We start from the raw sequence: 14,686 nt of genomic DNA, 5'->3' as shown, positions 1-14,686 counted from the left end.
TCCCCCCCCCCCCCCACACACACACACACACTTCTGTAATTTTTATTGTGCTGTGTTATGTTATCCGTGCCAAGATTGATTGACTGTGTGCCTTTGTACGATCAACACGTTGCTTTTCAGCTTTCAGGTGGCGCACATTGGCTACATCTAGTTGCGTAAAGTCGCAGCTCGAAAAGAGAAGCTTTTACATAACAATATCAAAGTTGACAGTCAAGAGAACTCGTCATCTGCTTCGGTAACAGCACCTGTTGACAAAACCGCAAAATCATAAATTCAGAAACATGGGCTGGCCGGGGTACCACTGACTACACCGGGCGATGGTAGCTGCCTTTTTCATTTCATGCTGCAAGCATTGCTCTTGTAGGAAACTGTTGATTGAGTACAGAGCTAAGGTACAAGACGGCTTTGGCAATGGTGCTTCATCCGAAATATGTTTCTGAACACAACACCTGCCCAGATTCAATGGACATTGTGTCGCCTTCCTATAAATTTGTGGCAGAAAGTTGCTAAAAAACGACAGAGTTCTCAAGTGCTTGGACCATAATGGCACTGTCATTAGTTATCGACCGTCCAATCAAAAGTGTTTACCCCCCAGAAAATGGACCCACTGGCAAAGTATGTGGAATATTGAACCCACCATTTGTACACAGGGACCATAAAGACAATGACTCTACACAGCAAATATGTATCATGTGGGCGAGTATGTCACAAAGGGAGCGCAGAACCAGGGCATGGACCCCCCCAATCATTTTGTACCTATAGTCCCCGCAAACCGCGAAGAAGATGATGATGCTGCTGATGATGAAGGGGATGATGATCATGGTGTTGATGATTGTGATGATGATGATGGTCGTCATGCAACAGTACATCAAAACCCAAGTCCAAACAACACTGATGATGTGACTAACGACACCACTGATACAAATGAGACACAACTACAACATGACGAACAATTACAAGAGGAAAATGAGGTACATGCACCAAGCCAAGCCAAAGAACTTCCTCAAGGTCAGTTTCTTAATATGAAAGTCGAAAGGCGTTTTCCAAATACTCCAAGACACCCATACAGCTGACAAAAACCTTCTGCCTGACGGCAGGAAAAACAACGTGTACTTCGTGGTCAACAATGCTGAAAAATCGGAGAAGAGAAAGCACGGAAAATCTTCCAATTTTGACAATGATCGAAGAGCTTGGCAAAAGGGTCCCAGCAGCAAATCGATCTTTTTCAAAGAAAATGGTGAGATTAAAAAAACTGGTTAGAAAAAGAAGAAATTTGTTTCAAACGAATGAAAGGTGAAAAGAGAATTTACTTTCCTGGAACCACAACCAGCTCCCCAAGACGTTTTTGTTCTGCAGAGATATTACGTAAAGCATGCCCATGACTGCCAGTATGAAAAAAGAGTTTTGTGGCTTATCAATGAAACCATGCAGTTACCAGCTATTGCGATCCATGAGTTCAAGGGAGTGGGTCCGCCAGCCGCAGTTCATGGGCGAACAACAACTGGTAATCCTGAACCATATGTCAGGATTATAGCAAAAGTAGGCCTACCGGTAATGCAGAAACTAGAAGAAGACCTCAAAACCAAACTGCCAGCACTTGTGTATACAACTGGAGATTAGATGGACGTACCCAGAAACAAGAAACAGGTCTACAATGCGAAGGGGAGGTTGGGTAAAGGGGCTGATGACCCGAAGGCAAATTTTGCAGACCAAGTTTCACCAGTGGAAGAACTTCAGCATTCTCTACCCTTTATAAGACAGATTATCAGGCAGCATGGGAAGGTCCCCTGCACTTTTTTTTTATTGCCGAATCTGTGATTAATAAATATTTTGCACTTTGTGTCTCTGAGTGTGTGGGTTTTTTTTTGTTTTTTGTTTGGTTTGTTTTTTCCTTGCTTCCTTTATTCACTTTTTTCTCAACTATTTAGAGTAAATGTCCCCCATAATTCTCTCTCTCACTGTCTCATTCTTACAAACTCACTATATCTCCCTCTCTCTTATAAAACCTCTCTCCCTCACTGTCTATCTCTCTCTCTGTCTTAACTATTCAGAGTTAAATGTCCACCTTAAGTCTCTCTCACTGTCTCTCTCTTACAAACTCTATATTATCTCCCTCTCTCTTATAGAACCTCTCTCCCTCTCTCTCTCTCTCTCTCTCTCTCTCTCTCTCTATCTTTCTCTCTCTGTGTCTCTCTCTTACAAACATTCTTTGTCTCCATCTCTTGTTTCTCTTTTAATAGAGCCCGATCTCTCTCTAGCCTTGATCCTTCATAGATATCACAGTTTCTGTTGGTTCCGGTAGGTTTCGTAAAAAAGAAGCACCGGAGATAAATTAATAGGCTGGTAAGGTTAAGGTTTGGGGTTGGATAACCGTAAGGGTTAGGGTTTGATCTCTTCATTATTGTGTTTGTTGGGTTGGTCGCTCATTACGGAAGTCGTTCCGTTTCCAATACTTTATAAATACTATGTGTGTATGTTACGAAATGTTTGTATGGTAGTATGATGGGGTAGACTGGGGCAACTTCAACAGATATAGTATAGTTCATCATAGTTCATGTCATGTTACAAAAATTAACTGATACTCCTGCCAACTTAAAAAAAAAAATACAGTGAGATGTAATATCATCTGGTATTTTTTACCTCGCTGTCTTCCGCTGACTGTTGAGCCTATGTTTTCTGTTTTCATACGTTATAATGGATATAATATTATAACCCTCAAAACCGTAGCATGCAATGCGTTTATGAGATTTAACTCTTTCCGGATGTATCGTCGATCAGTATGAATCCACAACCCTTGATGGGGTACGTGCCTAAGTTTAGTTTAGTTTTAAAAGTGTACTTTATTGTTATTGAAAACTTCGGAAGGATTTAGGAATTGAAAAGATCTAATTTCATTTTGTCAAAGAGTCGGTTTGTCAAAAAACAAGTGAATTAATTCTTGCGATCTTGCATCAACAAAATGATATAACCGGACTTGGTAGAAATATCATAACTCAAACACAAATTGGAATATAATGCTTTCAAATAAAAGCTGCGCTTTCATTCAGAAATTTGTGGATTATGCTTTTGGCCTGATAAGAATATATAGCTGTGCAGATTTGCTTTCACATGTTTGATGAGTGTAATTTTTTCAGACAAAATATATTTTTCTCATCATCATCACCCATTCTTTCCCTTGTAATGCATCATGATGTTCAAAATTAATCCTTATTTCGTATTTGAATGTATTTTTTATTCACTTTTCTTCAATTTGATGTATCATTTGTTACCATTTGAATGACGACTATGCTTATGAAGTTATTTTCTACATCACCTGTAAAGCTAAATTCAACCAAAAGTTAATTATGTCTAAACCCCTAAAAAACTTCGTCGGAAAAGAGTTAAAAGCACCTCTGTATAGTTTGTTTGGATATATTATTTTACTCATGGATCCATCCCACGCTCAGTATTCTCAAGCACTCTTCTTTTAATTGTTCATTTTTATCTGCTTTACACGAATTTTGACTTTATATCCACCGCAAATGATTAGTTAATGAGATGTGTGTTTGCATATTTTTATACAGACTATATTACAATAGGGTGAATTGCGTTGAAATATTTGACTTGTTTTTAACAACATGTGGGGTTTCAGTGGGGTATGTCCCCCTGACCTAAAAATATGTGGAGGATTTAGGGGGCATGCATCCCTGTATTTCACCATAACAATTTTATGTTTTGCAATTAGGTTTGATATTTTCCTGAAAATAATTGATGTGCGAGGATTTAGTGGCCATGTGTTTTCTGCAGCCAAAATTACAGCAATTTAGCCCCCGTAACAGTGCATCTGCGTGCAGATGTAAAAGTAAAAATTTACCTTTGTGTGTTATGAACTCTGTGTACTAGACTAATCAGGGTTTAGGTAATGCACTTGTGCCAGGGGTCATTAAAAAAAATTATTAGCCTGCGCCTTTGACTGTGTATTGGCAACTTCTCCCCACTTGTTTTGAATCAACATATTCTGTCAGTTGATGCCATGGATTCTTGCGTTTTGTACTCTCAACTGTATATATTTATTATATTTCTTCACAATCACTTCATTATGAGGACAACCAGAAAAGCCTTGATATCATTTATTTATATTCAAAATTGGGGGTTTCATGGGCCTTGCCCCCCTACCCCTCTGGTTATAATGAATCAGTGATTTTCCCGTGGGTTTTTTTAGCATGATTAAGACAATGAATCTTCATAAAGAATGAATCTTCATAAAGAAATCAGACACAAATGTAATCTAGCAAAAGAGACCTGGTTAAAAGAAGAATGTGAAGAAATGGAAAATCATTCCAATGCGAACTCAAAAGATCTACACAGAAAAATTAAAGAACACGTGGATCAACAGGATGCCTCAAATCAAAGGATGGGAATATCATAATGGACAAAGACAAGATACTAGAACGTTGGACAGAATGTATCGGTGACCTGTACAATGACAAAAGAGATGAACAAAGAAGAGTGAAAAATAACAACGAGGGACCACCAATCATGAAAGAAGAAGTTGTCAAGGCACTACGAAAGATGAAGAATGGGAAAGCGGCAGGACCGGACAACATCACCACAGAGATGATTAAAGCTTTAGAAGACTTTGGAATCACCACGCTGACAAAACTTCTTAACAACATATATGCCACTGGACATATTCCATCAGACTTGTCAAAATCTATCTTCATAGCTTTACCAAAGAAACCCAATGCAAACGAATGTGAAACACATCGTACCATCAGCCTCACGAGCCACATAACAAAAATATTACTCAGAATAATTATGATGAGAATAAGAAATACAATTCTCCCAGAAATAGCCCAAGAACAATGTGGATTTATTGAAGGCAAAGGCACTGTAAATGCCATATATGTCATCAGAACAACAATAGAACGTGCCCTAGAAGTTCAGAAAGATCTTCATTTATGTTTTATAGACTACACCAAGGCATTCGACAAAATCAGGCACGACAAGATCATCGACATGCTGGAAGTTCTTAATATCGACGGGAAGGACTTACGGATTATCAAAAACATGTACTGGGATCAAACGGCTGCAATGAGAATAGAAAACGACATCAGCGAGTACATACAGATTAAAAGAGGAGTCAGACAAGGATGTGTACTTTCTCCAGACTTGTTCTCCCTGTATAGTGAAAATATCATGAGACACATAGAAGAAATGCCTGGTATCTCGATAGGGGGACATAATATAAACAATCTAAGATATGCAGATGACACAGTCCTAATAGCAGAAGATGAAGAACACCTGCAGAATCTATTAAATGTCATCGTACAAGAGAGTGACAACACGGGCTTAAACCTAAACATCAAGAAAACCGAAACGATGGTGATAAGCAGAAATACTCCAATCCCAACATGCAATATCAAAATCAATGATACCACCCTCAAGCAAGTACAACATTTTAGATATTTGGGGACCATTATATCATCAGATGGTAGATGTCACACCGAAATTAAAAGCCGCATTTGCCAAGCAAAAGCAACCTTCCACAAGATGAAACAGATACTAACAAACATCAATCTGTCACTGGAAATGAGGAAAAGAGTAATGAAAAGCTACATCGAGCCAATCCTATTATACGGGTGCGAAGCATGGACAATCAATAAACAGCTGGAAAAAACAATTGTTGCGGCAGAGTTGTGGTTCATGAGACGCATGCTACGTATCCCATGGACAGCTAGAAAAACAAATGAAGAAGTCCTGGTTGAAGCAAATTATAGAAAACAACTTATCACGAATATAAGAAAACGACAGGCAAATTTTTTCGGACACACAATGCGGAAAGAAGCATTAGAGAACAGTGTAACAACAGGAAAGTTTGATGGAAAGAGAGGTAGAGGCAGACAGAGGGAAAAGATACTGGACAAGATGACAACATGGCTGGGAGCAGCAAGAACAACAGACACCATTGCTGCTTCGAAAGACAGATGGAAGTGGAGGTCCATGATCGCCCACGCCAGTCGTCAAGGCACCGGATGATGATGAAGACAAATTTGACCTTCAACCTATTAGATTCTTGGCTCTATATAGGGGGTTTTAGGAGAGTGCTTTCCCTCAAATTTTCTCATTTATTTAAGTTGGTTTGTGGAGATTTTGATGGTCAAATTAATTGAGACCACGCCAAAAATTCATCTTACTCCAGTAGTGTAAAGCAGCCATTCTATGTCTTAAGTAGTCCTACCGTACTAAGGCCTTTGTAAGGCCTAATTGCCTGTAGGTCCAGAGTTGGTTATGTGGCTTGTCAGGATACAGTGGAAGGTAAGACTGCTATGGCTGGGTTAAGGAAAGCTGGTGATGCACTGAACTAATTTAGTTGGACTACCAAGGCTTGGGTGATTTGTTAGGTAAGACGTTTTGCCCCATGAAGTCCTGAATGCCAGCCTTAAAAATGCCTTTGTCAAGAATCACATAATATTATCTCTCAGTGCACTGGAGACTGGCGGAGTGTCCACTATGAGGCTCCGGTGGGAAGAACATAATAATATCTCCTCCTTGAGATCTTCAAAGTCAGGAGCTGTGTTGAAGCAGCCAGCTTCCTAAATAGTCTAAATTGTCAATGGCTTATATTGACTCCTTTGCCACAATCACAGATATGATCTTGGTGGACTTCAGAGACTGAAACCTTTGGGGAAGCTCAATCTCCACATTTTTCTCAGCAAATGGCCGGGGAAAAAATGCTCAGTGGGAATCTGCAGTTGATAGTGTGGGACAGTATTTGTTTAGTGACTTCTCAGGACATGGGAGCCAAAGGGCATAGCTAATACACGACTGATGAGAAGTCTAGTCTGTTCTAAATTTATGCTCTAATGCTTTGAATCTGACCTGTCAAGGATTTTGACCCAAGATAGAAAATAATGTAAACAGACCTGAAACGTGAAAATTTGTGTAAGGTGATTTTGCACTTTAGCCTGGTATGTTGGCTTGGCCTGATATGAATCTGACCCAATCAAGTCCAAACTGACCCACCCCCTTACCAAAGTTTTGCCCCGTTCCCCCTGTCGAATTTGCACCAGCCGCCAAAATATTAACTCATGATCTTATATGATAAGGTATTTATTTGGCGTAATTAGTAGTTCTATTTCTAAATGGATTAATATGAACCTAAAGATACCAAAGTTTTGACGTGCATTTATATATACATCGATGAAATATGCTGTGGAAAGGAATGGTTTGAACTGAGCCCCAATTGCAGAAGCCTGGCCAACGTTCACATCACTATTGGTCGTGAAAGACGGGAATGTGCTGCTGTCATTAACGACAATGATATACGACAGTTAATTGAGGAGCATTCCAAGCCAGAGGACCCAGTGATCTATACGGATGGATCAGTCAGGAGGGGGGAGAGAAGTGGATGGGGTTTTGTGGTGTACAGTGGGAACAAAAAGGTTCATGGCATGTCAGGGGCCATAGAAAGAACAACTTCAAGCATGAAAATGGAGATTGAGGCCGTAACAAGAGCGCTTGGATGGCTTCATAATACAAGACCAAGAACAACTCATCTCATCATTGTCACGGACTCCCAGAGCATTTTGCGAAGGGTTGAGAAAGGGCTTCTTCGGAGTGAATGGATGAACCCCATACAACTCTCATCACTTAGAGCCATCACGTGGATTTCTGTCCTGGGCACTCTGAAGTGAAAGGCAATGAGGAGGCTGATAGGCTGGCAGGCAGTTTCGTGGTTGATGGTGAGGTGAAATTTGACAAAGGAGAAGTGTTGAAGACCCTGGAGAAAAAGTTGCGGGATGAAGAAGACAAGGAGACAGCAGAACACCTCGCAATCATTAGGATGCGGGAAATGGGGATAGAGAGGGGAGAAGGAAGAAAGGAACGATTATCTGGAAATGGAAAGGAAAGACGTCGCCATAATCAGACAGCCACCGGAACAATCAGTATGGATACCTTGCGGGCTTTGGTGCTGGGGGGAACTGAGCACTTATGGACCTGTCCGGTGTGCAATGATGTTGTTGCCCAGGACAGGTAATACAGGTAATTTATATTATATATGATGAATAAATTCAAGCAAGAAAACAGTGGATGGTTGGTGGGTGCTCTGGTGTGGCTTGTTCCTTCTTTCCTATCAAACATCTATCGTCCTTATCTACCCTTCTTCTATTTTGTGTTTGTTACTCTCTTGTAACACCTCTAATCTTCGGCACTCATATAAACCTTATTGTGTTTCGAGCGCCATAGAACTTTACTAAAATAGAAAATAACAAACACATTTAGTGATTTGGTGTACTTTCATTCATTCTTTTTTTTTTTGTCTGAGAAGGTACAATCGACAAGATTTACCCTCAACAACCTGGTGCATATGGCTTTGAAATTGGACAACCTGCCATGGAAAACATAATGTCCCGTATTTCGCCTGGATTTCCTTTCCTGTTTGAAACAGTATGCACAAAGGACAGCCAAGAAATTACTGATGCTGACAGGTACCAATAATAAGTATAGCATACTTAATGATGCCTCTTCTCTTTGCTAGAGTTTGACTCTTGAATAACTAATGGTAAAATACTGGTGTAGTACTAAGTTTTTTTTTCCTTCCTTTTTTCCATATTTCAATAAATTAGGTCACTCTGGAACAAGTTGGTACTAGTGCACTGTACAAGTCTGCTCTCATATGATGATGGCTCACTATCCAAGATAACTCCTTTAAATCACACATGTTTTGTCCAGGTCACAATCGACGAGAACCATAGTCCTTCATCTTTTCACTACCAAACTTATTTTATAATTTTCTCTGAGAGCTTACACTTACACTGTTCTGAGCAAAGTAACAAAAGTGTAATTGTGCTTTTCCACTGTCCTTTCAGCTGCAAATATTTGTATGTGAACAGTGCTGGGTGACCAACAATGGTTGTTGTTGTTGCTACATTATGAGTCTTTGTATAACAGCATACCTTTCCAATTTCAGGGAAGACATTTTGCGCTTTGTCGTAGAAGGGGATCAGCAACTTATTCTGATCACGCATGGAACAGACACTATGTGTGAGACGGCACGCTACTTAGTGCGAGCTGGAGTTGGCCAAGGCTCTAATTTTGGACCTGGAGTTGGAGAAAAAGTGGGTTGTTTTTGTTGCTATTGTTGTTGTTGTTGTTGCTGTTGTCATTGCTGTTGTTGTTGCTGAATTGTAGTTTATTGGGAATCAACATGATAGTGGCCCCATTTTGCAAAGAACAAAAATTATTATTAAAATAACTGAAAAGAAGGGGAAGTAGACCACACCTTTGCATTTCCTGCCTCCTGTTAGCGTTTATTTGATTTCTTTACATGTATTGTATTTTGAGAAAAGTTGGTTACAGGTTGACACATTCTTAATTTCAGAGTAACTTTTATTTCCCCTTTTGGCACCATACAGTTTTATTTAGTGCATGATTGCAGGAAGTGTCTAAAGTAAAGCTGTCCTGTACAAGAAGAAGGCTCAGAAACCTTGCCTTGGGTATTTATGATTGGATCACCTAGTCTTAAGTCAAATGTTTTTTCCAGCTGAGCTACCGCACCAATACTCTTTTCATGTTTTCAAAATTCTGTATAATTTTGTGAGAGGGTTTGTTTGTTGTTTTTTTTCTCAATCTTGTCCTAAAATGTGGACATAGAATTTCTTTTCATGTTTTCAAAATTCTGTATAATTTTGTGAGAAGATTTGTTTGTTGTTTTTTTTCTCAATCTTGTCCTAAAATGTGGACATAGAATTTCTTTTCATGTTTTCAAAATTCTGTATAATTTTGTGAGAAGGTTTTTTTTTGGTTTTTTTCCTCAATCTTGTCCTAAAATGTGGACATAGAATTAAAGCTTTTTTCTTTATAATCACAATTTTGGGCGCTCTCTCTAAAATGCTACTTGTATTGTCCTCTATTCCTTTGAAAAATGTGGTTGGAATAGTGCCAACCAGCTGTAAATGTAAGTTACATCTTAATCTAAGCTTATTTTGATGTGCAGTCTAGTTCATACAGATTGTTTCATATAGGTGTGGCGTCGGTGGCCTAGTGGTTAGGCTCTCGGTCTCGCAACCGTAAGGTCGTGGGTTCGAATCCCGTCAAGGGCCTGACGTTGTGTCCTTGGGAAAGGCACTTTACACGAATTTTCCTCACTTCACCCAGGTGGGAATGGGTACCCGGCTATAGACAGCGAAAGATCTTGTCAGATTGTTAGTGTTTGAGCGCTTAATCGGCTGCTTGCACTGTATGCTTCCCGGGAAGCTGAGAATGTTTCGGAGTGTTCTATGGTCTGCTGGGGTAATAATATAGTGTAAAACGTATAGAGCCTGCTGTTGAGCGGGGATATGCGCTATACAAATGCTATCTATTATTATTATTAGGTTTTCAATACACATTTCTTTGTGTGTTTGGCATTGTCCTTGTAACATGCACTAGCTAACCCCAACCCTTCAGCACAAGAACATAGTAGTGCTTAGACAAAAATATTGCTTTCAATCACCACTACATTGGCTACTAGTTAACGAGAGTCTTGCTGTCACTTCTTTGGAATATATCTGCTTAGTAAAATTAAAGATGAAAATAAATTCCACTTAATTGATCACTTTGGGAAATTTGCTTTACAGTGGCATACATTAATACACTTATACACATATTCATTCATGAATATCACAGACAATCATTATGTCATTGCTGGTCGGCACTGCACTGCACCCTATTTTTTGAGCTGTAGTTATCATATTTTGTTCAAGGACACACCTCAGTGACCCCCCCCCCCCTTCCTAAATGCTGTCTCACTGATACATACTTGATTTGCGTTGATCCATGCAGCTTTGGGGCCAGAATAAAAGAGTGGAAATGGCTCAACTCTGGAGTATTTCATAATGATACATAGCAATAAGAGGGTGCGGTGGCGGAGCGGTTAGTGCACTCGTCTTCGAAGCGGAAAGTCCAGGTTTGAACCTCGATTCGGACACAGATTTTTTTCGCCCCCTCCTGCCCACCCAGCAGTAATGGGTACCTGACTTTGAGTTGGGGAAGTAAAGGTGGCGTGGAAAGGAACTGGCCACCCTACCACAATATGCCAAAGGCCCAGGAAGTTGTCTCACTAACAATGCAATCCCCAATGTCCGGATCGGATGCAGGAACAATTTTACTTTACATAGCGATAAATTATTTACAATTTTATTATTTCTGTAAAGATCAATAAAATCTGGCTCCGTCGTATCCTTAGAAATATTGACTGCAATCTTCATGTGAATTTTGCAGGCTGAAGAGTGTGCAGTGTCTTTTAAAAAGTGACAAAAAAGTCGATATCATCAGAATTATTGATAATTGCGTGAAAAATGTGTGTTTTATACTTGTGTGTACTTGGGTTTGGACATTTGTGTGTCTGAGTGTGGCAGAATCTTGGACAGTTATTACACTTTCAAATATATTATTCTCATTAGCAGGTTGTGAATTCAGTTTTTGACTGTTTTTGTTGTTGTTGTTGGTTTTTTTAAACAAGTTTTAATGTTTATAACATATTCTTATGTTATAACATATTTTTCTAATGTTCCCAAAATTTTGCCTTGTGAATGTTTTTTAGGTCGTGGCTATAACTGGGGCGTTCAAGCCGGAATGCATGAAAGACACAGATGCAGATTTCAATGTTGGCTTTGCTTTGGGATTTCTGCAAGCCTCTTCTGCACCCGGAGTCTATGTGGTCATGAATGGGTGTGCCATCCCTGGAGCTCATGCAATAAGAAACCAAAACGGAAAGTTTGTTGATGACCGTGATGTCCTCTCCAGGTTTTGATGTTTTTTGGGGGTGAGCTACAGGTCAAACATTTAAAGTTATACAGCGTCCCAGGTCCTGTGCTGTATATACATTTATAGACAATTTCCAAAAAGCTAGACGAATGAGCCATATTTAAAAGCTTGGCTTTATTAAACAAAAAACGCACTACTTGTCCAAGTGGCAGACAGAGACTGGTGATAATAGACAAGTGGACGGACTCTGGATACTACACAGCAACACGGCACACTGAGCAACACTCACAAACACCATGACAGACGAGATGGGTGAACAGAGACGCAACAGGAGAAATTAGATATCACCACAATATTATATGTATCAAATTCTTTTTTTGCTATTTGTTAGGTTCCCACAGTGACCACCTGCCTAGCTTCCCTGGCTACAGGCTTCAGTTAATTAAGTTAAATGATTGTAATTTGAATACTTTATGGAGATAAATGAGTAGAAGCTCAGAAAGCTGCAAAGGATAAATTTTTTTTAAGCAATGAGAAAATCTGTTACAGGTCACTGGAAAGTTTTAAGATTCGAACAATTTACGTCTAGTGTTGGTTGTCACATTTTTGTTCCTATGTTCATTTAGAAATATCTGAAGTAATAACTGAAATAATCAGGAAAATTGAACAGTTGAACAGTGAAATACTCAGAAAATGGAGGTGAAGAAGGAAAATCAAGGAATGTAGTAGGAAAAAGTTAACAAAAACTTGAAGCCTTCTACATTGGTTCACATCACATGTTTTGGAAATATAAGCATTAGTCCACGGTTAAGGTAGTTGCTTATCACTTTGACATACACCAGGTTTCTGACACTTTTGACCCAAGAATTGGACTTGTTCTGCTAGTCTTCATAGAAACAGGCTTAAAACTTACTAGTGCTTTTTGTTCTCTTTTCACCTGTTAAAAATGTTTTGACGGATGAAAATGAAAATTGAGGTTGCTCACCAATTTTAGCTATGGGGCTAGAATATTAAATTAATACCAATTCTAATAAATCAATCAATCAATAAATCAATCAATGATTACCTTCTGAGCTGTTAGACTCTTTGGAGATCTGGAATGAGACAGCAAAAGGGAAAGAAAAAACAAGGTAACTGAAAATCCTTGGCAGATGAAAACCATTTGTTGCACTGTGCATTCTTCAATAGTGCCCGGAAATGTGAGAGCATAATAAGTAACAAGTGATTCCTGCTTTCATCGTATTGATATTCTTTTTTTAATAATAGCACGAACAGTTTATATTTGTTGAGAAATCTTTGTTATTCAAGAGTCATTTATTTACCTGTGTACATTGTTTATAGGAATTTTTGAAATTATATTTACCTTTTCAAGAGAGAGAGAGCGAGAGCGAGAGAGAGAGAGAGAGAGAGAGAGAGAGAGAGAGAGAGAGAGAGAGAGAGTATTTACCAATATTTTTTTAATGCTTGTCTGTAAGTCCTCTTTGAAATGCTGGAAGTGCTTTTTTTTGTTTTTTCTGGTTTTTTGTTTATTTCACTGTGGAAGCGATGAGCTTGGAATAATTGAGGATGTATCTTTAATGCCCTTGATTAAAAGGTTAGATCTACTGGAAATGAAAGTCAATTTATGTGAATAACTGTTATACTTTCTATTATTTTTTGCAAATTAAAAACATATTGGGAGTAAAAATTCAATAGACAGTGGCCTTTGTCTAACAGAAACCGAAGTTATTAAGAGGAAGAAGAAGAAGAATGATAATTAATAATAATAATGTAATAATGATAATAGACAGCATTTGTATAGCACAAAATCCCGTTCAACAGCAAGCTCTATGCACTTTACAATCTTATAACTCCAACAGACCGCTTAACATTCTGAAACAATTTTAACTTCCTTGAAAGCATGCGATGAAAGCTGCCATTTTTTATAGGTGCTAAACACTAACATACTCACAAAATCTTTCACTATTTATTCGCATGAGAGTTGCTGTTAGTGTTAGATGGACGCCACTGAACCTACTAACTTTGATTTGTCTTGACAACTTGTTTGTGCTCTTTGAAGAGCTGAAGTCAAGGAAAGGTTGTAATGTCATTAGTGTTTTAGAATCTTCTATTCCATTCATCACAGGCTTAGTGGATGGGTTTTCACCAATTGCAAATCTGTTAGGCTTGTTCTGTGTGTGTGTGTGTGTGTGTGTGTGTGTGTGTGTGTGTGTGTGTGTGTGTTTGTGCGAGGGTGTTTGTGTGTGTGTGTGTGTGATAGGATTGTTGAGGGTTTGGGGGGAAATCCTTTGTGAGATGGCCGTGAATCACATTATTAATCTGAAGTTTATGTCTTATATTCCCTTTAAAAAGATGTGTACTCAAGACTTCTGTCACTCATAAATCGCCAAATGATTTGTTTTTTTCCTGTGTCTGTTTTTCTTATTTGTATAAATTATGTTTGAGCAGGAATGCTGGGAGGGTACCGCTGGCCAGTCTTTCTTCTTTGCTCTCCCTTCATGGAGTTTGTCTGATCACTTTTTACGAGGACAAATAACCATTGTTATGTTGATGTACTTTTTGTTGACTCCCAAACTGTGATGTAGAGTGTTAAAAACGGGTTTGTTCTGTTTCCTCATGAAATACAGTAGTGAGAAAGGAAGTGCCAGATGACTGTATGTATTCAATTTTTGCGTTTTTAGTTGATACACAGTGATTAAAAAATGAGTGAAACAACAACTTTTTTGACTGTATCAGGGTCATTGACAGATTTAAACTCGAGCATAATACATCATGTATATGTGAGGCATCGTGGTGAAATCAGGTGTTCATCAAAATAATGAATTCAAAGAAACCAGTATTTTTCAAGCTGTTGGGCAATGTTTTAAAAAAATTTTTATTTTTAAATTTTTTTTTAGGGGGGGGGGTGATGTTAACACCTTTTATGTCTATATAAAACACATTTCTGTGAGCATTT

General features: G+C 38.7%; 1 protein-coding gene across 2 annotated transcripts in view; it reads left to right on the top strand.

Moving 5' to 3' along the window:
- The window catches only part of LOC101853170, an 18,145-nt gene extending 4,677 nt beyond the window's left edge, over positions 1-13,468 (top strand). For both annotated transcript variants that reach the window (XM_035970296.1, XM_005100459.3), the window contains exons 2-4: positions 8,312-8,471; positions 8,954-9,101; positions 11,567-13,468. In XM_035970296.1, coding sequence (XP_035826189.1) covers positions 8,377-8,471; positions 8,954-9,101; positions 11,567-11,776 — 453 coding nt within the window. In that variant the 5' untranslated portion in view covers positions 8,312-8,376 and the 3' untranslated portion in view covers positions 11,777-13,468. The remainder of the gene's footprint in view (positions 1-8,311; positions 8,472-8,953; positions 9,102-11,566) is intronic.
- Positions 13,469-14,686: the final 1,218 nt, after the last annotated feature.

Source organism: Aplysia californica, unplaced genomic scaffold (assembly GCF_000002075.1).
Source record: "Aplysia californica isolate F4 #8 unplaced genomic scaffold, AplCal3.0 scaffold00248, whole genome shotgun sequence".
Taxonomy (NCBI): Eukaryota; Metazoa; Mollusca; class Gastropoda; order Aplysiida; family Aplysiidae; genus Aplysia; species Aplysia californica.
The sequence above is the reverse complement of the archived record's forward strand: the minus strand, read 5'-3'. Positions and strand labels throughout refer to the sequence as shown.